This window comes from Mustela lutreola, chromosome 2 (genome assembly GCF_030435805.1).
Source record: "Mustela lutreola isolate mMusLut2 chromosome 2, mMusLut2.pri, whole genome shotgun sequence".
Lineage (NCBI taxonomy): Eukaryota > Metazoa > Chordata > Mammalia > Carnivora > Mustelidae > Mustela > Mustela lutreola.
The window spans coordinates 105,767,323-105,790,653 of NC_081291.1; the positions used below are offsets into that span (position 1 = coordinate 105,767,323).

At 38.2% G+C, this 23,331-nt stretch overlaps 1 protein-coding gene across 2 annotated transcripts in view; it reads right to left on the reverse strand.

Annotated features, from left to right (window-relative positions):
- Positions 1-783: 783 nt before the first annotated feature.
- LMLN (leishmanolysin like peptidase) overlaps positions 784-23,331 on the reverse strand; it is an 85,709-nt gene continuing 63,161 nt past the window's right edge. The window contains exons 15-18 of one of the 2 annotated variants that reach the window (XM_059162971.1): positions 22,118-22,248; positions 17,788-17,998; positions 17,613-17,655; positions 784-4,777 (exon numbers count right to left, since the gene is read on the reverse strand). In XM_059162971.1, coding sequence (XP_059018954.1) covers positions 17,615-17,655; positions 17,788-17,998; positions 22,118-22,248 — 383 coding nt within the window. In that variant the 3' untranslated portion in view covers positions 784-4,777; positions 17,613-17,614. The remainder of the gene's footprint in view (positions 4,778-17,612; positions 17,656-17,787; positions 17,999-22,117; positions 22,249-23,331) is intronic. The other variant, XM_059162970.1, reaches the window with a different exon arrangement.

Here is a 23,331-nt window from a genome sequence, read left to right on the forward strand (position 1 = left end):
AACCCCTCTTTTTCGGCAAATCTATCAGAGAGGCTGTAGACAAAAGACAGCTTATGGATAATGCCTACTAAGCAAACTATATTTGATGAACATATTGGAAGGTAAACAATGTAATATGTAAGAGGTAGACAGTTTCCTCTTCAGTATGCTATGCAAATAATATTGGCTTAATTCAACTACTTGAAGTAATTTATTACATATAGTTTTAGCTACTTTTATGAACTATTTAACATTTTAAAAATCCAAATTATTATTATTAAAAATTTCCACCAGGGTCTCAGCTCAGCAACTAGGTCACAAAGTGCTTGGATCCATGCCACAGGGTGGAATGCCTTCAAGTGCACATGAAGGCATGTCCAGGACATCCTTTCTCAAATTACATTCAGGTGATGAAGAAGATTCACACCTCAAGAGTACTGCCACAATCTACTTGCTGTAACTGCACAGAGTATGGTATGTGAATGTGCCAAGGGGCTCTTGCAATGGGACTCGTAGCCCACAGCATAAAACAAAAGGGACTGGGATCATCTGCAGCCAGAGGAGCTTCCCCTGAACTGTTTTAGACTGCTCTCTTATCTACATAACTCTTTGAGGAGGGCTACTCCCTACAGCTTTACATAAAACCTGTCCCCATTTGTTAAGTAGGGCAATTCTAATCCATTAAAGTAGAAATCAAATTATTTCACAATTAACACAAATAGTGCTGTTAACAATTCCCCAAATAGTGCACATGTTCTTCAACCAGGTTTTAAAAACTGATGGTAAGTAAAGACAAAATACAGATTAGTTTCCATTTTTATTAAAGTTTTTTTTAAACCAAGGAATACATTACACTTGAAGTTCAATAACACAAATAAAGATTAGTTCTTAAATCTTCTATTTACCAAAAATGTAAACATAAAAGAAAATAATTCATCACTTCCAACCCTATTCTGACTGAATGTATCAAAAAAAGAAGAAAAGGAAGAAGAGGAAGAAGAAGGAAGAGGAGGAGAAGAAGAAGAAGAATTAGGAGAAGAAGAAAAGGAGGAGGAGGAGGAGGAAGAAGAGAAAGAGGAGAAAAAGTAATAGTAGTAGTAGTAATAGTAGTAGTAGTCCTTTCCGGAGATAAGTTCTTTCTTCAGAATGAGTAGCACAATCTTATTAAAATATATTCATCTTCCAGGGCTGCAAGGACATGGCATGAATGACTAGTGCCCACTATGAAATGATCTGTGGGGTTATGACTAAAGTCCACCTCCTTTATCAGGACAGCTCAAATGCCCTCAGAGATGGCTCTTCTCTCTCCACTCAGTGTCCAAGGACATGGACAGCACCAGGGCACTGAGCCCGAGACACTGTCATGAACATGATGCGCAAGCTGGCATACTCTAGGACACAGATCAGAGCCAGCAGTGACCTACTGAGTCTGGATGAATGTTGGTCATAGAATATTAGAGCTAAAAGAATCTGACAAGGCAGCTAGCCATTTTACAGTTGGGTCTTCTAATAGTGAGGAGAATATTGATAAAATTTTATGGAATACTCAGATATGTTTATTTATGTATCTTCCTAAAGCCATTTAAACTTCACTAATTCATGTTTCATCTTCAAATACTGATAAACTCTAAGCCAACATACTAGGCTGAAACTAATTTTAGGCATAACTTATAACATTTTAAGAACATCTATTTGGTCTTAACAAAAATAAATATCCTTAAGAAATAAGTAAGGGAAAAGGATATTCTTCAGGAGAGTATTAGAGGAGTCTACCTTAAGACTACCTAACTGTTTGCCAGTTTCTTTAAAGCTGTCAGCTCAAGTCTGCTGACATGGCTTTTGCTGCCTTCCTGTAAATTCTGTTCTTGAAAACCTGAGAGACAAAATCACTTGTTATTTTTGACAATTGGGACCTTAATACTATCAAAATGAACCTAAATCTGAACTGAAAACTGAGGTAGTCTGGTCCATTTTTATATGCACTCCACACTTTTTGAGTCAGAGAGAGACTCCAGTCTATTGTCCCCAAATCAGCTACTTCCACCATGTCCCCCATCTCACTTCCACCATGGCTGCAGTCTGCTAGTCTTCTCGGTGAACTGCTTTTGTTAACATAAAAGGCATCCTGCCACAGGATACCAACATATAGGCCATTTTGAATTCTTCAGTTCAAAGCTGAATTCTAGCCCACTAATTCTGCACGGAAATCTCAGACTTTAAGTCTGTTTTTATACTACGGCCATATTCTAAGTGACTCAAATGCTCCTCTTAACATTTCTTATAGGTTCAGTGACCTTCTAAGTCTTCCCGGGGTATACTATGAAGAATCAGTGATAAGCAACCACTCTCAAGACTTGTTGAAGAGGAAGGAAGACACCGGAGCTGTTAGTTACCCTCAGAAACTCAAGATTTCTTAGCCACATACCTTATCAAGTTCCTTATATGTGCAGAGAAAACACTAGGGTATCAGATTCCAAGCTTAATAAATATATATATAGAAAAAATGTCATCTATAATATTTTCTCCAGAAAGTCATTAGTGCAAATATAATTATATCAATAAAAAATAAAGCAAAAATATATTTCAAGTATAAAAAGCACCATGCTCGGAAACAATACTACCTAAATGGCATTACTGCACAACAGTCAAAATATAATTGAACCTACCACTGTGAATCGCAAATATATTATCCATCATACTTTTGGTGAAATTCTTTATACAACTTTGCAGGATGATTCATAATCACAATCAATATATAAGTTTAGAGTTTTATAATTTTCTTTAAAAATATACTCTATACTTTTCCTTGACCTTTAAAGTAATGTGTGACAAAGGCAGAAAACTAAGCACTGGCCTGACACCATTACTATTAACTTCTCTTTAGCTGAAGTCAGCTATGCTAGAGACCCCCAGTTTTTTCTTTCTTTCTTTCTTTTTTTTTTTTTTTTACAATGACAAATACCTCCAATTTAAAACTGCTTGCAAATACATATTTAAAACTTATGCATTAGAAAAAGGTGACTTTCCTCTATTCTGGGTTGCAGTTTGGCTCCAATGTCAAATGGTCAGCTAATTACTTTTTAGTAATTATACTGCTTGCTCACTTAGCATAATCTCTTAAAGGGAGTGCTCAATAACTATGCTAAATTAAAAGGTGAATGAATGAATGAATAGATGAATGAATGAAAAAATACTGGTCAGGTGTTTGAGGACTTCATTAACTTTAGAGAGAACTGGGCATTACTCATCACTAAAAAACTTTGAATTGAATTACTAAGAGGGGGTGGTAAGCTTTAGTACCGGAGCAGAATTGTTTCTGAGGATGAGAATCTATGTAGTAACAGGAGCAGTCTCAAAAGCAGGAAGCAAAAAACATCACCTCTTTTTACCGTTGGTTTGTTTTTGTTTTTTGTCTGCCAAACCCATTCCCCTGTCTGGTTTCTCTGGATAGTAGCTAGGGACAATGGGAATCTCGTTCATCCACTCATGTGCATTACTAATGTGCATTACTAATTAGATGACGAGGCATTTGGCTACCTTCAGAGAGTCATAGTTACTCCTGCCATTTACCTGCGCTTCACTGAACTTCTTCACTTTGACATTCAGAGCACTGGGCGGAAATCACATCATATCAAGAACATCACCTCCTTTTAAAGCACAGGCAACTTTCTGACTTCTGCGGACCAAGCCTTATATTGTGGGTGATGAATAGGCCCTACAACAAACTTACACTTTGCTATTAGTAAACCACCTTGTTTTGACTTATATTTTTCTTCTTATATATAGTTTTCAGATAGTAGATATTCTTCTGTAATAACTTCTTAGCCTACTTGAAAATAACCGCATATCTCTCTATGTAGTACCATAATTTTTCTCTTCATTGGTCAAAAAAGAATAGTTCTATTTTTCTTGGGTTACAGTTATCATAATTATTATCTGAAAAACATACAATTAGGTTTTCTTCTGTTTGCATGTCTTCAGTGTTACATGGCAGAGTATTTTTCTCTCTCTGCTACCACAGTTTTTCACATCATGATTAAATTACTGGAGAACACAACTGGAAGGGCTACCAGTGCCTAATGGTTAAGTAGTAAACTGCCACACAGCTGGTTTGAAAAAGCCAAGCATGGTCAAATCATAAGATTTAGCAAAACATTAAAAAAAAAAACCCCAACCTTTTAGACAATGAGAACAATGATTTAAGTGTACCATGCATAGCCATTAAATTCAATATAACAGTGATACAGAAACCCAATTCAATTACTATCTGTAATTCAAAGGACAATTTAACTTTTGAGGACAGGATCCATAATTTATAATCTTATAATAGCCATTTTAAAAATTACTGCAGTATTCATTTTAGGTTAATGAAAATGCTGGGGTATGTAATCACTCTGAAAATTTCACCAATTATTCCATTTTCAAAGGCAAATTTCAGGCAGGTTATACATTCTGACAAATAAAGACATGGTGACTTAGAATTCCTTCTCCTTCTCCAAGCTCTGAGGCTGTCGGGCTGCTGATGAAGAGTGACTGCTGTGAAGTTCTGCTTCAAGGTCTGATTGTGGTCAAAGCTTCCAAGCCAAAGTTAGGAACGCCTCTTTTGCCATCTGCCTAGGCTGGCACTCTCCCAGATTTGTGCTTTGTTCAGAGGAACGTGACACAAAGTAATGTCTTGAGAATTCACTTTTCCATTCCTAGTGCCATACACACAGAAGAAATCCAGCCAGCAGAGGAAATAGATTGCCTAGCAGAAGCCAGAGAGTAACCACCAGGCTAGAGGAATGGGAACAAAGATCTAGGATTGAAAACAAAAAAATTGACTTTAGTAGAGACATTTTTGGAAAAAGTCATACCAATTAAAAATTGACAGATAAGTACAGGTGACAATTAAAAGGTGAACAAAGACCACCTTGGAGAGCAGAATCAAGAATAACTTCCTGAAACCTATATATGCAAAGTCATTTTTATACATTTATAGAAAAAGAACAAAATATCTTATGCAAGAAGGAAAGACGATGTACCCACCATATTGAGGTTAAAAGTAGCACCCCAGAAAAGAAAGAATTATCTTTAGGAAGTATCCCAACAAAGCTAAAGGGAAGTAAATTAATATCTTGGTGATTCTAACACGGGATACAGAATCTTCTTCCTCTATTCTTGTCCTTTTTACGTAGGGTAACCCTGAAATTTATCATCCCAAATCAGGGCATTTTGAGACAAGCATTGCAATAAATTTCCCGAGATGGAACCACTGGTGCCCATGGTGCCATGTCAGCAAACTGAAACTTAGATGACTTTTGTGTTCCCCTGCTTAACCAGAAACACAGTATAACCAGTAGCTAATCTACAACTGGCAAGCCAACTCTGGGACCTGCAGTTATTTCTTTCTTCCTTGATATTTCTAGTAAGGTCAGATATACCACCCCAGCCAATCAAATTAACCCAAATACTTCTTGTTTCCTGCTTGCAGTTCTTTTCCCTTATTTTGCAGTTCTCTCTGTACTCTTGAGATGGAGATTGCCTATTTTATGAAGTGTGAAATAAAATTAACACAAGGGAATGCTATTAATAATTATACCAAGACCATAGGTACATGGACTGTCCCAGGTAAACCAGCACATATGGTCCCTGATCTCTAAATATCTACCCATCTATCCATATTACCCCAGGCTGATATGGAAATGGTGAAAGAGGGGATCCTGGGTGGCTCAGTTGGTTGAGGGTCTGCCTTTGGCTCCGGTCATGATCCCAGGGTTCTGGAATCAAGCCCCATGCCCAGCTCCCTGCTCAGCAGGGAGCCTGCTTTTCCCTCTCCCTCTGCCTGCTGCTCCTCCTGCTTGTGTGATCTCTCTCCCTGTCAAATAAATAAATAAAATCATAAAAAAAAAAAAGAAAGAAAGAAATGGCAGAATATTCTATGGGCTTTGGGCATTAGGAATATATTTTAATTTAGCCATGAGTTGTTCTCAGGGGTAAAATCTTCCCAAAACAATTCTCAGAAAGGAAAGCATTTTTATTGCAGTCAAGAGACCAGGTTAACCTGACTTTATTTCAGAATAAGTTGTCCTTTCTAATATTTTTATCAATAAAGAGCCAACCAAGATTCAAGTCTGACTTGCTTAAAAGGTAGGAAAAATAGGACTAGTCTTCAGCTATGGAACGAACACAGTGATAATGGCAAGATATTTCTGAGCATCATACTACACAGTGTGGAACAAGTATTTTAAAAGAATTATTTTAATGCCCATAAGCCAGGTAAACCATGGGGGAACTCCTATTCTTCCTCAATGGAATCATGCTGGTATTTGTTAAATCTTAAAAAAAATCCCACTTAGAGAGGGCATCAAGATGATAGAGGAGTAGGAGACCTAAATTTTGTCTGGTCCCAGGAATTCAGCTAGATAGTTATCAAACCATTCTGAACACCTACATACTTAACAGCATAGTTGAGTTGTTATTTAGTTGCTTTAGCAGCAACTCTATGAATAGAAAAGCAACCACAGGGGCACCTGGGTGGTTCAGTGGGTTAAAGCCTCTGCCTTCGGCTCAGGTCATGATCCCAGGGTCCTGGGATCGAGCCCCACATCGGGCTCTCTGCTTGGTGGGGAGCCTGCTTCCCTCTCTCTCTGCCTGCCTCTCTGCCTACTTGTGATCTGTCAAATAAATAAAATCTTAAAAAAGAAAATGAAAAGCAACCACATTCTGGAAGGCAGGATATATGGAGAAGTGAATCTGAGGCGATATACAGTCAGCTACTAGCAAGTGATGGAACAGAGGAGCACAAAATTGGAACTTTTACAAGTCTGCTCTGCTGAGGGACATTGCTCTAATAGCTACGCCAGGGATGGATCCCTCACTGGGATAGTGTGGAATCAGGGCCCTTGGAGTCACAGAAAGGCCAGGGGTGCCTGACTGCAGTAGAGCTCCCAGGTATCAGAGCAGGAAAGCCAGCTGCAAAGACTAAGCCCAGGAGGGGGCTCTCAGCTCAGGGTTACCTTAAACTGCAATCCCTGGCACAACTGGGCCACTGCTCTTTGAGCAAGGGCTCAACAAGCGGCACATCGGGGAGACTCCCTTTCTTTCCTAGCAAGAGTGGCTTGGGAGCCTCGTGTGAGAGCCTGATTCAGGAGCCTGCCACAGGAATCTGCTAGGTTTGGAGATTCCAAACGTGAACACAGTCATGTGCCTGAGATAGAAACGCTTGGTCACAGGCCAGGTGAGCAAGGAATGTGGCCAGAGACCAGGGAGACAGTAGTGACTGACTACTTTTCTCTGAGGGCTCACTGAGGAGTGCGGACCCAAGCTCTCGGCGCTTAAAGAGCCAGAGTTTGGGAGGCTGCCATTTTCATACTTGTTCTCTAAAGCTGTGCAGAAATCTTCAGGGAAGAAAAGCTACTGAGTGCAAACCCAAGAAGATTATTTAGCCTGGCCCCTGGCAAGAATGGTGCAATTCCACCTGAGACAAAGACATTTGAGAATCAATGCGACAGGCCCCTCCTCCAGAAGATCAGCAAGAATATCCAGTCAAGACCAAGTTTACCAATCAATGAGAACTGCAAAACTCCAGCGCTAGGGGAATACACCACAGAGAATTCATGGCTTTTCCCCCATGATTCTTTAGTCTTTCAAAGTTAATATTTAAAGTTTTATTAATTTTTTTCTATTTCTTTTTTTTATTTTCCTCTTTTTTCAACCAACTTATCAAGACCTTTTTAAAAATCTTTTTTAATTTTCATTTTTATAGCCATAATTTACCCCTTCATTGTATTTACCCTTATGTGTATGTGTGTGTGTGTGTGTGTGTGTGTATGTATAAGTATTTCTTTCTTTAAAATTTTGGGAGGCAGTTTCTTCCAAAAGACCAAAATACACCCCAAATCTAGTGTGTGGCTCTGTTCTATTCACCAGCCTAATCATAGTCTTCTTTTTTCTTTTTTCCCCTCCTCCCTCCACCCCAAGGTTTTGGGTCTCTTCTGATTTGTTTAGTGCATATTTTTCTGGGGTTGTTACCCTTGCAGTATTTTGCTCTCTTGTTCATCTATTCTCTTCTGGACAAAATGACAAAACAGAAAAACTCACCTCAAAAAAAAAAAAAAAAGAATAAGAGGCAATACTGACTGCCAGGGTATTGCCTCTTATGGCAATTATATGGACATTAGTAAGATGCCGGAACCAGGGTTCAGAATGATGATTATAAAGATACTAGCTGGGCTTGAAAAAAGCATAGAAAAAGGGAGGGGGGAGTGATAGGGTGGCTGGGTGATGGACATTGGGGAGGGTATGTGCTATGGTGGCTCCAGTGAATAAAAATTAAAAAAAAAAAAAAAAGGCACAGAAGATACTAGAGAATCCCTTTCTGGAGAAATAAAATCTAACCAAGTTGAAACTGAAAAGGCTATTAATGAGGTGCCATAAAAATGGAGGCTCTAACTGCTAGGATAAATGAGGCAGAAGAGAATTTGTGATATAGAAGACCAGATGATGGAGAATAAAGAAGCTGAGAAAAAGAGATAAAAACAAGAACTGGATCACAAGGGGAGAATTTGAGAGATATGTGATATGATAAAGTGAAACAATATTAGAATAATTGGGATCCCAGAAGAGGAAGAAAGAGAAAGAGGGGCAGAAGGTGTACTGGAGCAAATTAAAGCAGAAAACTTCCCTTATCTGGTGAAGGAAACTGGCATCAAAATCCAGGAGGCACAGAGAACCCAATTTACAAATCTCAGAGAAAAGAGTAAATCCTGAAAGCAACTCTGGAGAAGAGGTCTGTAACTTATAATGGTAGAAACATTAGATGGACAGCAGACCACAGAGACCTGGCAGGCCAGAAAGGACTGGCGTGATATATTCAGTGTACTAAACTAGAAAAATATGCAGCCAAGAAGACTATAACCAGCTAAGCTGTCATCAAAAATAGAAGAAGAGGGGCACCTGGGTGGCTCAGTGGGTTAAAGCCTCTGCCTTCGGCTCAGGTCATGACCCAGGTCCTGGGATCAAGCCCTGCATCAGGCTCTCTGCTCAGCAGGGAGCCTGCTTCCCTTCCTCTCTCTCTGCCTGCCTGCCTGCCTCTCTGCCTACTTGTGATCTCTGTCTGTCAAATAAATAAATAAATAAAATCTTAAAAAAAAAAAAAAAAAAAAAGAAGAGACAAAAAGCTTCCAGGACAAACAGAAACTGAAAGAATCTGTGATCACCAGGGACGTCTGGGTGGCTCAGTTGGTTAAGCAGCTGCCTTCAGCTCAGGTCATGATCCCAGCATCCTGGGATCGAGTCCCACATCAGGCTCCTTGCTCCGCAGGGAGCCTGCTTCTCCCTCTGACTCTGCCTGCCACTCTGTTTGCTTGTGCTCGCTCTCACTCGCTCTTTCTCTGACAAATAAATAACTAAAATCTTAAAAAAATAAAAAAAGAAATAAGAAAGGTCTCAAATACACAACCTAATCCCACACCTAAAGGAGCTGAAGAAAGAACAGCAAAGAAAGCCTAAACACAGCAGAAGAGAAATAATAAAGATTAGAGCAGAGATCAAGGAAATAGAAACCAAAAGAACAGAAAAACAGATCAATGAAACTAGGAGCTGGTTCTTTGAAAGAATTAGTAAGAATGGACAAACCTCTGGCCAGACTTATCAAAAAGAAAAGAGAGGGGACCCAAATATAAAATCATGAATGAAAGAGGAGAGATTACAACCAACACTGAAGAAATACAAATGATTATAAGAACATATGAGTAACTCTATGAGAACAAATAAGATAATCGGGAAGAAATGGATGCATTCCTAAAGACATATAAACTACCAAAACTAATGCAGGAAGAAAGAGAAAAGAACAGACCCCAAAGCAGAAATGAAACTGAAGCACTAATCAAAAACCTCCCAACAAACAAGAGCCCAGGGACTGATGGCTTCCCATTGGAATTCCATCAAACATTTAAAGAAAAGTTAACACTTATTCTTCTGAAACTGTTCCAAAAAACAAATATGGAAGGAAAACTTCCAAACTCATTTTATGAGGCCAGCATTACCGTAATCCCAAAACTGGACAATGACTCATCAAAAAAGGGGAATTACAGACAAATATCCCTGATGAACATGGATGCAAAAATTCTGACGAAAATACTATCCAAAGGATTATTCACCATGACCAAGTGGGATTTATTTCTGTGCTACAAGCTTGGTTCAACATCCAGAAATCAATCAATGTCATACATTACATTACATTAATCAAAGAAAGGACAAACACCATATGATACTCTCAACAGATGCAGAAAGAACATCTGATAAAGTACAGCATCCTTTCTTGATTAAAACTCTTCACAGTGTAGGATAGAGGCTACATATGTCAATAACATCAAAAAGTCATCTATGAAAACCCCACAGTGAATATCATTCTCGTCAGAAAGATGGCAGGGATGTCCACTATCATCACTGCCATTCAACATAGTACTGGAAGTCCAAGCCTCAGCATCAGACAACAAAAAGAAGTACAATCCATCTGAGTTGGCAAAGAAGAAGTCATATGCACTTCTCACTCTTTGCAGATGATATGATACTTTATGTGGAAAACCCAAAAGACTCCACTCCAAAACTGCTAGAATTCATACAGGAATTCAGTAAAGTTGAAGGATATAAAATCAATGGACAGAAATCAGTTGCATTTCTATACACCAACAATGAGAGAGAAGAAAGATAAATTAAGGAGTCGATCTCATTTACAACTGCACCCAAAACCGTAAGATACCTAAGAATAAATGTAGCCACAGAGGCAAAGGATATGTACTCAGAAAACTATAGAAGACTCATGAAAGAAGTTGAAGAAGACATAAAAGAAATGGAAAAACATTCCATACTCATGGATTAGAAGAACAAATATTGTTAAAATATCTATGCTACCTAGGCCAATCTACACATTCAATGAAATCCCTATCAAAATACCATCAACTTTTTTCACAGAAATGGAACAAATAATCCTACAATATGTATTGGAACAAGAAAAGACCCCAAATAGCCAGAGGAATGTTGAAACAGAAAACCAAAGCTGGTGGCATCACAATTCCGGACTTCAAGCTCTATTACAAAGCCGTAATCATTAAAACAGTACGGTACTGATGAGGGAGCAGGAGGCTGGCTGAGGACAAAGCAAAAGCTGGCGCCTTGCACCCCCTCTTCACCCTTTCCCCTCCATAAGCGTAGCATCCCTCAGGCAGCCCTGACTGCCATGAACAATAAGCAAATGGTTAACTTGCAGAGCTCACAATCCTGCTAGACAGGAGTCTCCCTTGGCTTACAAATGTTCTAAATCTCACTAACAAAGACGATTGATAGCAGGATTGTGACACCCCACCAAAAAGTCTCCCAAAGATCTTAATGTTAATGGCTGGTCTAAAGACAACATTGATCCAGCAGCAAGGGCAAGGCCTCCGGCAGGCCTGGAACATCCTGGCACCTTGTAGGCCCTCTTTAGCATATGAAAACTCCACTGAAACCTCCCTTCCCCTCACCTTCCCCCAACAGCAGGGTACATAACCTGCCATCCCTCACGGCACGGGGCAGCAGCTCTTCCTGCCCACGGGTCCTGTCCCCGTGCTTTAATAAACCACCATTTTGCACCAATGACGTCTTAAGAATTCTTTCTTTAGTCGTCGGCTCCGAACCTCCTCACCCCACCGAACCTGACTTAGGTTCTAGGACTTCATCAGTACCGGCACAAAAACAGACACAGAGATCAATGTAACAGAATGGTGTGCCCAGAAATGGACCCTCAACTCTATGGTCAACTAATCTTCGACAAAGCAGTTAAGAATATTTAATGGAAAAAAGACAATCTCTTCAACAAATGGTGTTGGGAAAATTGGACAGCCACATGCAAAAGAATGAAACTGAATCTCTTGCTTGCACCAGATACAGAAATAGACTCAAAATGGATGAAAGACCCAAGTGTGAGATGGGGATCCATTAAAATCCTTGAGGAGAATATGGCAGCAACCTCTTCCACCTCAGCCATAGCAACTTATTCCCAGACACATCGCCAAGGGCAAGGGAAGCAAGGACAAAAATGAGCTACTGGTACTTTAAAAGCTTTTGCACAGCAAAGGAAACAATCAACAAAACCAAGAGAGAATTGAATGAATGAGAGAAGATATTTGCAAATGACATATCAGATAAAGGACTAGTATCTAAAATCTACAAAGAACTTATCAAACAACACCCAAAGAACAAATAATCCAATCAAGAAATGGGAAGAAGACATGAACAGACATTTCTGCAAAGAAAACATCCAAATGGCCAGCAGACACATGACAAAGTGCTGAACATCACCTGCCATCAGGGAAATACAAATCAAAACCACAATGAGATACCACCTCACACCAGACAGAATGGCTAAAATCAACAAGTCAGGAAATGACAGATGTTGGTGAGGATGCAGAGAAAGGAGAACCCTCCTACACTGTTGGTGGGAATGCAAGATGGTGCAGTGACTCTGCAGTGACTTTGAGGAACAGTATGGAGTTTCCTCAAAAAGCTGAAAACAGAGCTACCCTACGACCCAGCAATTGTAGTACTGGGTATTTACCCCAAAGATGTATATGTAGTGATCCAAAGGGGCACGTGCACCCTAATGTTTATAGCAGAAATGTCCACAATAGGCAAACTATGGAAAGAGTCTAGATGTCCATCAGCAGATAAATGGATAAAGATGTGGTATATATATATAATGGAATATCATGCAGCCATCAAAGAAATGAAATCTTGCCATTTGCAATGAGTGGATGGAACTAGAGGGTACTATGCTAAGTGAAATAAGTCAATCAGAGAAAGATAATTATCATATGATCTCGCTGGTATGTGGAATTTGAGAAACAAGGCAGAGAATCATGGGGGAAGAGAAGGAAAAAAGAAATGGGATGAAACCAGAGAGGGAAACAAACCATAAGATGGACACTGGGGAGGGTATGTGTTATGGTGAGCACTGTGAATTGTGTAAGACTGATGAACCACTGATCTATACTCCTGAAACAAATAATACAGTATATGTTAATAAAAATAAAATGAAATTGTGAATAAGGAAAAAAAAATCCCACTTAGCTAAGAATGGTTCTTTTTTTTTTTTTTTTAAGACTTTATTTACTTATTTGACAGAGGGAGAAAGAGCACAAGGAGGCAGAGAGGCAGGCAAGAGAAAGGGGGAAGCAGGCTCTCCAATGAGCAGGGAGCCTGATGCAGGACTCGATACTAGGACCCTGGGATCATGACCTGAGCTGAAGGCAGACATTTAACCAACTGAGCCACCCAGGCCTCCCAAGAATGGTTCTTTTTAAAATGTAGTCTTTGTGTCAACAATATTAGCATCACCTTGTAGTGGACAGTGCAAACTATGGAACATCAAGCCAGAGTTGATGTGGTAGAGTAGTGTGGGCTGCATTAAGGAATAGACCCTGAAGTGACTAATAACATAGGCATATCCCTTTATCTCCTGATTTTCATTTTGGCCCAAAGTAACAGGAGAAGTAGGCAATGTTTATCCACTGTTAGTAATAAAATTTAACAAGCTATTAAAACATTAATGGCAGTTCTGGAACATGTGTTCTTCAAAAATACTGCACTTTCCGTGCTAGTACTAATTAAAATGAAAACATTAAAAATGAGGGTTTCAAAATAAATTAGAGACAGTAAGTTCTGGGTTTTTATCTGAACTTCATTATTTATTAGTTCATGGATAATACATTACTTAATCTCTTTATACCTTAGTTTTCTCAGTTGTAAAACAGTAATTCCTACATCATTAGTTTTTGTGATGGTTAAATGCAATAATAAAGACAAAGCACTTGGCAAAAGTGTCTAGCATTCAATAAATGGAAACAAAAATAACCTCTACAATCTGAAGAGACTTGAAAGAATTCAGAAAGAAATCTTTCATAGTCACTAATGGAAACGATTTTAGGCAATATAGAACAACTACCTAATCACACTCCAGCATTTAGTAGTGTCAACTAGTAAAAAGAAAATAAAGTCAGAGTTTTACTTTTTTTTTTTTTTTTTTAATTTTACCCACCCATTTGAGAGAGAGAGAAAGTGCAACAAAGGAGAGGGGGAGAGGGAGAAGCAGGCTCCCAAATGAGCAGGAAATCCAATGTGGAGCTTGACCCCAGAACCCTGAGATAATGACCTGAGCTGAAGGCAGACCCTTAACTGACTGAGTCACCCAGGTGCCCCCAGAGTTTTACATTCTAAAAGAAATTACAGATATTAGAAAAAGCTATGCGAACTAATACCTAAAAACACTAATAACAAAAATCAGAAGAATTTAGGGTGAATATCTTTTACACTTCCTCCAGAATATTAGCATTTTTAAAGTTTTAAAGGCATGCTTAAAAACCTAAAAAAATACTTTACTAAGACAGATTATGGATGATCATTTGTTTATTAATAAAGTTCATTATAGGGGCACCTGGTTGGCTTAGTGGTTAAGCCTCTGCATTCGGCTTGGTTCATGATCCCAGGGTCCTGGGATCGAGCCCATCTCTGCTCCGTGCGGAGCCTGCTTCCTCCTCTCTCTCTGCCTGCCTCTCTGCCTATTTGTGAGCTCTGTCTGTCAAATAAATAAATAAAATCTTACAAAAAAAATAAGGTTCACTATAGGTTAATTCTAATTATTAGTATTTCTCACACAAGCATATTTAAAGCATCAAAATAGTTCTATGACTTTAGTGGGTCATTAAAAAAGTATTAAACAGAAACAAACTATTTACCTGAAAGAAACACTTGTCATTGTTTCTGGCACACAGTTCAATAAATATTCAGTAAAGAATATGCTCAGTGAACCCATTAACAAATATGGTAAGTCAGGATATTTTAGAATTTCAACAGTGATGTGTGTATTTAAAAAGCAATGCCTAAAATGTACCTATTCTTGTAATATTTACACATTTTCAAAATTGCAGTAGTGATTTGGTGCTTGCAACACTCTTTTGACCATGCTTCCTCATAGAAATGGGCAAGTTAACAGGGAAATCAATCACATTATAGCAGCACCATATTAGAAGGGTGACTGGTAAAGAAGGAGTAGGATAAGCAGAGTATAAGGTGCAGACTGTGCAGGTGGAGGGGGGCAGGTGATTTGCAATCTCCACCTCCCACCTCCTTTGAATAGATTCATTTGTTTTTGTCATGCCCCAAAGACTGGAAATGATCAACTCATGGCCCTTTGACCCGGTTCGGATTTTCTCTCATTCCTAGACACTCTTCTACTGTACTCTTAAGATTCTTACTCCTGAACCAGCAAGAATAACTATTTCAACTCTGTCAACAGCTCAATCCTTGCTCATGTCTTGGACAATGAGATGATGACAGATTGTTATAGTTAACTGGGATTAGGCCTGAGGATAGGAACTCCACCAGAACTACCTAACTTGTGGACTATCAGCCTTCTTATTCTAGCCAAAGCAATTAAACAGTAACAACAAAATTAAGTTACCGTATCAGCTTTGCATTAAAAGTAAAAGTTAACTAAGAGTATTTAACACTACTTATACTATTTACCATACCAAAAGGACCTAAGATCTTTTTTTTAAAAAGATTTTATTTATTTGTCAGAGAGAGAGAGAAAGAGCCGAAGGCAGATGCTTAACCTATTGAACCACTCAGGTGTCCCTGAGATCTTTTGTTTTAAAGATTTTATTTATTTGAGATAGAGAGAGTGAGAGAATAAGCGGGGGGTGGGGGGTGGGGGGTGGGGGGTGGGGGGGGTGGGCAAAGGGAGAGGGAGAAGTAGGCTCCCTGCTGAGTGGTGAGCCAAGTGGGGCTCAATACCAGAACTCTGGGATCATGACCTGAGCCAAAGGCAGAAGCCTAACTAACTGAGCCACCCAGGTGCCTGGAACAGGGATGTTCTTAATGACATCGAGAATGGTGAATCCTTGCAAGAAAGTTTTCAATTTCCTTTGATCGAATCCATCAGAGGAGTCACTATGTATGGCAGTTATAGCTTTATAAAATTTATTTATTAAATAATAAGACTTAAAAGTCAAAATTCCTCCTTGATCTGTGGGCTACAGAATGGATACTGTATTAGCATGTATAAAAACAACATGAATCTCCTTGCTCATTTCCACTGGAGCTCTTGGATGACCAGGTGGATTCACAATGGGCAGTAGTTTTAAAAGGAATCATTTTTTTCTGAGAAGTAAGTCTCAACACTGGGCTTAAAATAGTAAACCATGCTGCAAACAGATAGGCTATCATCCAGGCTTTGTTGTTCCACTTACAAAGCAAAGGCAGAGTAGATTTGGTGTAATTCCTAAGGGCCCTAGGATTTTCAAAATGGTAAATTAGCACCAGCTTCAACTTTAAGTCATCAGTTGTATTACCCCCTAACAAGAGAGCCAGCCTGTCCTTGGAAGCTTTGAAGTCAGGCACTGACTTCTTTCTAGCTATGAATGTCCTTGATGGCATCTTCTTCCAATGGAAGCTTCATCTACATTGAAAATCTGTTGTTTGGTGTGGCCACTTCCATTATTTATCTTAGCCAACTCTGTATAACTTGCTGTAACTAATACAACAGTACCCGCTACTTTCCCTTACACTTCTATGTTACAGAGGTGTCTTCTTTCCTTAAACCTCATGAACTCAACTCTGCTAGTTTCTGACTTTTCTTCTGCAGCTTCCTCACTTCTCTTAGCCTTCACAGAAGTGAAGAGAGTTGGGGCCTTGCTCTGGATTAGGCTTTGACTTAAGAGAATGTTGTATCTGCTTTGAACTTCTATCCAGACCACCCAGACTTTCTCCCTTTCTCCATGTCAGCAACAAGGATTTTTTTTTTCAGTCATTCATGTATTCACTGTAATATCACTTTTCATCTTCTCCAAGAAATTTTCGTTTGTATTCACAGCTTGGTTAACTGACAAAACCAGCTGTTGACATGCTTTCTTCACTAAGTTGAATCATTTCTAGCTTTTGATTTAAGTTGATAGACATGTGACATCTCCTTTTACATAACACTTAGAGACATGGTAGGGTTATTAATTGCCCTAATTTCAATATTGTTGTGTCTCAGGGAATAGGGAGGCCTGAGGAAGAGGAGGGAAATGGGAATTGTTGGTTGGTTGAGCAGTCTGAATACACAAAATTACCAATTAAGTTCAGTTTCTAATGAGTGTGGTTCCTGGTGTCCCCAAAGAACAAAATTACAATTGTAAAATCAAAGAACACTGATCACAGATCACCATCACAAATATAATAATAATTAAAAGGTTTAAAATATCATGAAAATTACCAAAGTGTGACACAGAGACATGAACTGAGCCAATGCTGTTGGAAAAGTGGTGCCGGCAGAGTTGCTGCCAAGGTTGGCACAAACCCTTCATTTGTAAAAAATGCAGTATCTGTGAAGTGCAATAAAGTAAAGCAGAATAACATGAGGTATGCCTGTATAACTGAAATACATTTAAATGCTTTTTGTGTTTAATGAGCAGAATTTTGTTTATACTTAATTTCAAAACGAATGGTTGAAACATTCAGTTTTTGTAATCTTGAGTGATTTTTTTTTTTTTTTTTTTTTTTTTTGCAAATCAGAGGTCTTTAGAAATGTTCCTTATCCTTCCTCTTACTGAACGGAAGTGTCGTTTACTCACCTTCAATTTCTAACAGTGGTGGTAAGGAGGCTTTCCAATGAAACTGCAATTAGAAGAGAAGATGCTCCACCTGTTTTAAGAGTTTCCACCTTTCAAGAGTTTCCTTGAAGGGAATTTCCAACATTATATAAATAAGAAAAGTCTTGTCTTTACTCCAACCACAGAGACTACTCACCTAGTGGAAGAGCTCGGGTCAAGTTAGTAGCTGGAGGATCTCTTTCTGGAGGACAGAGCTCACAGAAGTCCCAACACGATGGGCAGAGCAGGTTACCATCATGAATCCAGCCATTCATCTGAATACTGACAGGGAGGACCTGCCCAGCTCGACTACACAAATATGAAGTGTTCTGAACCCAAACTGTCAGACCTTGAGGAGAACAAGAAACCTTCAAATAGGAAGGGAAAAAAACCAGATTAATAAGATTCTCATATAGGATATATGAGCCTTTTTCATCTACAGGAAAATACATTAGAATTTACTAAAAATACTGACTATAAAACAATTTGGAATATAGGCATATCTTTAATCTCGTATAAAGAAAGTTAAACTATTCAGGTTCTAAAAGAATTTTCACTCTTTGGTAGTAGCTCTTAGACTTTTTGTTTAGCATTTTTAGAAAAAATCTGAGGAAAGCTACAGACACTACTCTTTAATGATACAAGACAACACACAACTTAACATACAATTTGGATTTATAGACCCTGAAGCCAAGTTGTCAAGAGTAACATTTATGTAGGGGTGCCTGGGTGGTTTATAGTCTGTGGAGCATGCAACTCTTGATCTCGGGGCTGTGAGTTTGAGCCCCACATGGAGTGTAGAGATTACTTGAAAAAAATCAAACCTTAGGGGTACTTGGCTAGCTCAGTCAGAAAAGCATGCAACTCTTGATCTCAGGGTCCTGAGTTCAAGCCCCACGTTGGGTGTAGAGATTAAATAAAACTTTAAAAATATTAATGATAATGATGATAATAAAATCTTTAAAAAAAGAATAACACTTCTGCAGATTATAGTATCCTCATTATATTTCAGCTCAAACCTTTGTCAAAGAGCCATTACTCATGTCATTTTCTCCACAAGTCATAACTTTTGTAAATCAAATTTTTAAATTGTAAATTGTAAAAATATTATCATTGTAAAAAAAGTATTACAGTACAGAAATGTACATAATACAAGTTTTTTATTCTTTTTCACTATCACAGACCCTCTGCTCAGGTATAAAAAAGGTCCTAGTGATTTTATATGGACTGGTAACATATTTATTTATTTATTTATTTATTTATTTATTTATTTATTTTAAAGATTTTATTTATTTGACAGAGAGAAAGAGAGATCACAAGTAGGCAGAGAGGCAGGCAGAGGAGGAGAGAAGCAGGCTCCCTGCTGAGCAGAGAGCCTGATGTGGGGCTCAATTCCATGACCCTGGGAACATGACCTCAGCCGAAGGCAGAGGCTTAAACCACTGAGCCACCCAGATACCACAGGACTGGTAACATTCTTAAAGGTAGGACTAACATCTTAACTGCAAGGGGTAACTAATAAAGTCAATTTTATTTTATGTATTTTTAAAAGATTTTATTTATTTATTTGACAGAGGGAGAGATCACAAGTAGACAGACAGGCAGGCAGAGAAAGAGGGGGAAGCAGTCTCCCCACTGAGCAGAGAGCCTGATGTGGGGCTTGATCCCAGGACCCTGAGATCATGACCTGAGCTGAAGGCAGACACTTAAGTGACTTAGCCACCCAGGCATCCCTCAAAGTTGTTTTCTAAAAAGACTTCACATTACTTTCAATTCTGCTACTTCACTTTATAGATTTCTGGAATCTCTCTCCTGGGCCTATATTCAAACCAAGTATGTGATTATGAATATGTCTAATGGTGGCAAATTTTTTACTTAGTAAGTTAATGTAATTTTTAGAAATACCTAAAAGTTGGCCAGAACCAAACCTAGTAAAGGTAGTTGAGTAAACTAGATAACATTAGGTTAGTATAGGTACGGGGATGTCCTTGTGTATAAGAAATACACAAATTTGTGTGTAAGTAGGAAGATGTCTTTGTGTATAAGAAATACACAAGAAATACCTGGGGAAGAGGGTGAAGCATGTCAGCAGTTTGCATTTAAATGACTCAAAAAAATTTTTGTACCATTCTTGCAACTTTTCTGTCAAAATAAATAAAACAAACAATAAAAAACAAAATAGCTAACCCATGTTAAGTGTTTGGAGATTATACACATTTTCCCACAAAATGGTGGTTAATATTAAGTTAGAAAAATTAACTGACAACTCTAAGTACAGGGAAGCCGATTTATTCAATCTTTATATATAGCATTGCAAATCTGCATAATCCCTTTGCGGTGCTGTAATGTGACAGACTTTTTTTTTTTTTTAGACTTTCTTTATTTATTTGACACTCAGAGATCACAAGTAGACAGAGAGGCAGGCAAAGAGAGAGGAGGAAGCAGGCTCCCCGCTGAGCAGAGAGCACGATGCGGGGCCCCATCCCAGGACCCTGGGATCATGACCTGAGCTGAAAGCAGAAACTTTAACTCACTGAGCCACTCAGGCGCCCCGATAGTGACAGACTTTTAAAATAGCCTGAAGATGGGATGCCTGGCTGGCTCAGTCAGTACAGCATGTGACTCTTGATCTCAGGATCATGAGTTCAAGTCCCACATGGGATATAGAGCTTACTTAATTAAAAAAAATAATAAAATAAAATAGCCTGAAGAGGTCATCCTTCTCTATCCTGCCACTGTTCTAGCCTTATCCCCTTTAATATTTTCACTTAAGGTAATTTATTTCAAAAGAAATTTTTTTAATTAATGTGCTTATATGAATCTGTTTTTTACATATACATTTTACATCTTACATAAATGTGCTTGTAAAAGCACATTTTTATCATGAAAAGTGAAAATTAGCTCAATATATAACAGGAAATGACTTCCTTAATTATGATACCTTAAAAAGATGTAATGTCTTGGGGCGCCTGGGTAGCTCAGTGGGTTAATTCTTTGCCTTTGTCTCGGGTCATGATCTCAGGGTCCTGGGATTGAGCACCGCATCAGGCTCTCTGCTCAGCAGGGAGCCTGCTTCCCTTCCTCTCTCTCTGCCTACCTCTCTGCCTACTTGTGATCTCTTGCTCCAGCAAATAAAATAAATAAAATCTTAAAAAAAAAAAAAAGATGTAATGTCTCATAGCCATAAATAATAGTAATTATTGGGACACCTGGCTGGCTCAGGTGGTAGAGCTTGCAACTCTTGACTTCAGGGGTATGAGTTTAAGCCCCAAATCGTGGGTAGAGTTTACTTAAAAAACAAAACAATAGTAATTTTTATTATTGGAAAAATTTGGAAAAGGTGTTTTGCTCCACACTAAGTGAAGGCAGTAAACAAAATTTTGTATTACGATTACAACTAGGTCAAAACTATGAATTTAATAAATACATAAATCTGCAATGTACTTTATCAGAAAATGGTTGCTAGATTACAGCTGTCAGATTATAGCTTAAAAGTTATGTATTTTGAATTGTCTTTTGTCTATTGATATAAAAGATAATTTTATATGAATTGGATAAAACATGAATTATATCTCAATAAAGCTATTATCAGTAATTTCAAAAGTAACAGTGAAATTACCAGCTATAGAAGTCCATTTAGATCTTGCAGCTGAAATGGTACAAAGAATTCTTATTTTTCAATTCTCAGGATCACACTTTCCTCCCTGAGATTCATGAGCAGAATATGTTAATACTCTTTAAGTTGGATGCCCCTGAGTTAACCCACTGAGCCACTCAGGCGAATTTATTTATTTGACGGAGAGAGAGAGAGAGCACACAAGCAAAGGACCAGCAGGCAGAGGGAGAGGGAGAAGCAGGTTTCCCCACTGAGCAAGGAACCCGAAGCAAGGTCTTAATCCCAGGACCCTGCTATCATGACCTGACCTGAAGACAGACCAACTAAGCCACCCAGGTTTCCCTCTTAATAAGTTTCTAATAAGGTGATGCAGTCATTTCAAATCAGATATGTAAATGAGACAATTAAGAAAAAAGTATTTTGCTACCTTTGGATTTCTAATTACACAGGAGAAAACCTATTATTAATCTATAGCTGATTTATTAATTCTTAAATCCACACTTTCCTCAGATCTTATGAAATAAAATTGCAAATTTTTTCCATTACAAAGTAGTATTTGTTCAAAAACAAAATTACATACATTCCATTATTTCCTTGGGATATATGTCCAAAATAAAATTACCATAAAACTTGCTGATATATAACAATTATATGTTTTTGTAAACAAATGGAAAAAGGTTAATTTCTCTCAAGGAAATGATAATATTTTCATGAAACATAAGCATCCAAGCTAATATTTACATAAATAAGTTGAAAGCATTAATCAGTACATTATATAAAAATATAAACTATTTTAAAATGTAAAAGCCACTGATAACAAGATAAAATTATATAATATTTTATAATAATTATTAACAATCATATAGTTTACCTGATAACATCCACTCCCCCAGTCTGGGTAACTCAGCTTCCTCTCACACTTTTCCATGACAAATGCTGATTTCTGAATTAGACAAACTGAATGAGGTCCATACTTTTCAGCACCATAGTTTTTAAAAAGATCTGAAACAAACCAAAGAATTTCTCTTAAAAATTGACTTCTGGCTCAAAGAAGAAGTTGAAGCATTCCAGTCTTATGGTTAAAAGTTGCTTTAAAAATGGAGTATGTTTGGGATGCCTGGGTGGCTCAGTTGGTTGGACGACTGCCTTCGGCTCAGGTCATGATCCCGGAGTCCTGAGATCGAGTCCCGCATCAGGTTCCCAGCTCCATGGGGAGTCTGCTTCTCTCTCTGACCTTCTCCTCGCTCACTCTCTCTCTCAAATAAATAAATTTAAAAAAATGGAATATGTTTAATGGAAATTATCAATTAAAAAAAATCAAGAGAAATGGGCTCTAAAATCAAACTGGATTCTCAATAAAGGACTTAGTGGGAAGAAATTATTATATCAAAAAATAGGAGATAAAACTGGCCTAAAGTATCTAAAGGAGATTTACAGAGGAAATGGCACTAAAAATCATCTTTACTGGTTATCTAAATAGGAATCCCCCCCGAGATGAAGCCAAGTAATTTATCTAATAAAGGCTTTTTTGTGGTGCTGCAGAAAGTTTTTACAAAGTTCTTTTATTTTCATTGTATGCCATCTCCTGGAGGTCCATACCTAACATGCTGATGCAGTCTCAGACTGAGCACAACCATGCAGAGATACAGGATTAATGGACCTCCAAATATCTAATAGACAAAGGAATGAGGCTCTTTACCCTGCTTAGCAATAATTTGTTCTCTTTAGGCTTAATACAGTTTTCATCTTTTGAAAGCAGAGGTCTTTTTTTTTTTTTTTTAAAGATTTTATTTATTTATTTGACAGACAGAGATTCCAAGCAGGCAGAGAGGCAGTCAGAGAGAGGAAGAAGCAGGCTCCCTGCTGAGCAGAGAGCCTGATGTGGGGCTAGATCCCAGGACCCTGGCTGGGATCATGACCTGAGCCGAAGGCAGAGGCTTTAACCCACTGAGCCACCCAGGCGCCCCTGAAAGCAGAGGTCTTAAAGATGGGTATTTTATGTCAGTTTTGAAAAATCTTAATTACATAACCTAAGAAAGAAAATATAAAACAGAATAAAATTTTTAAAAAAATTTATGAATACGT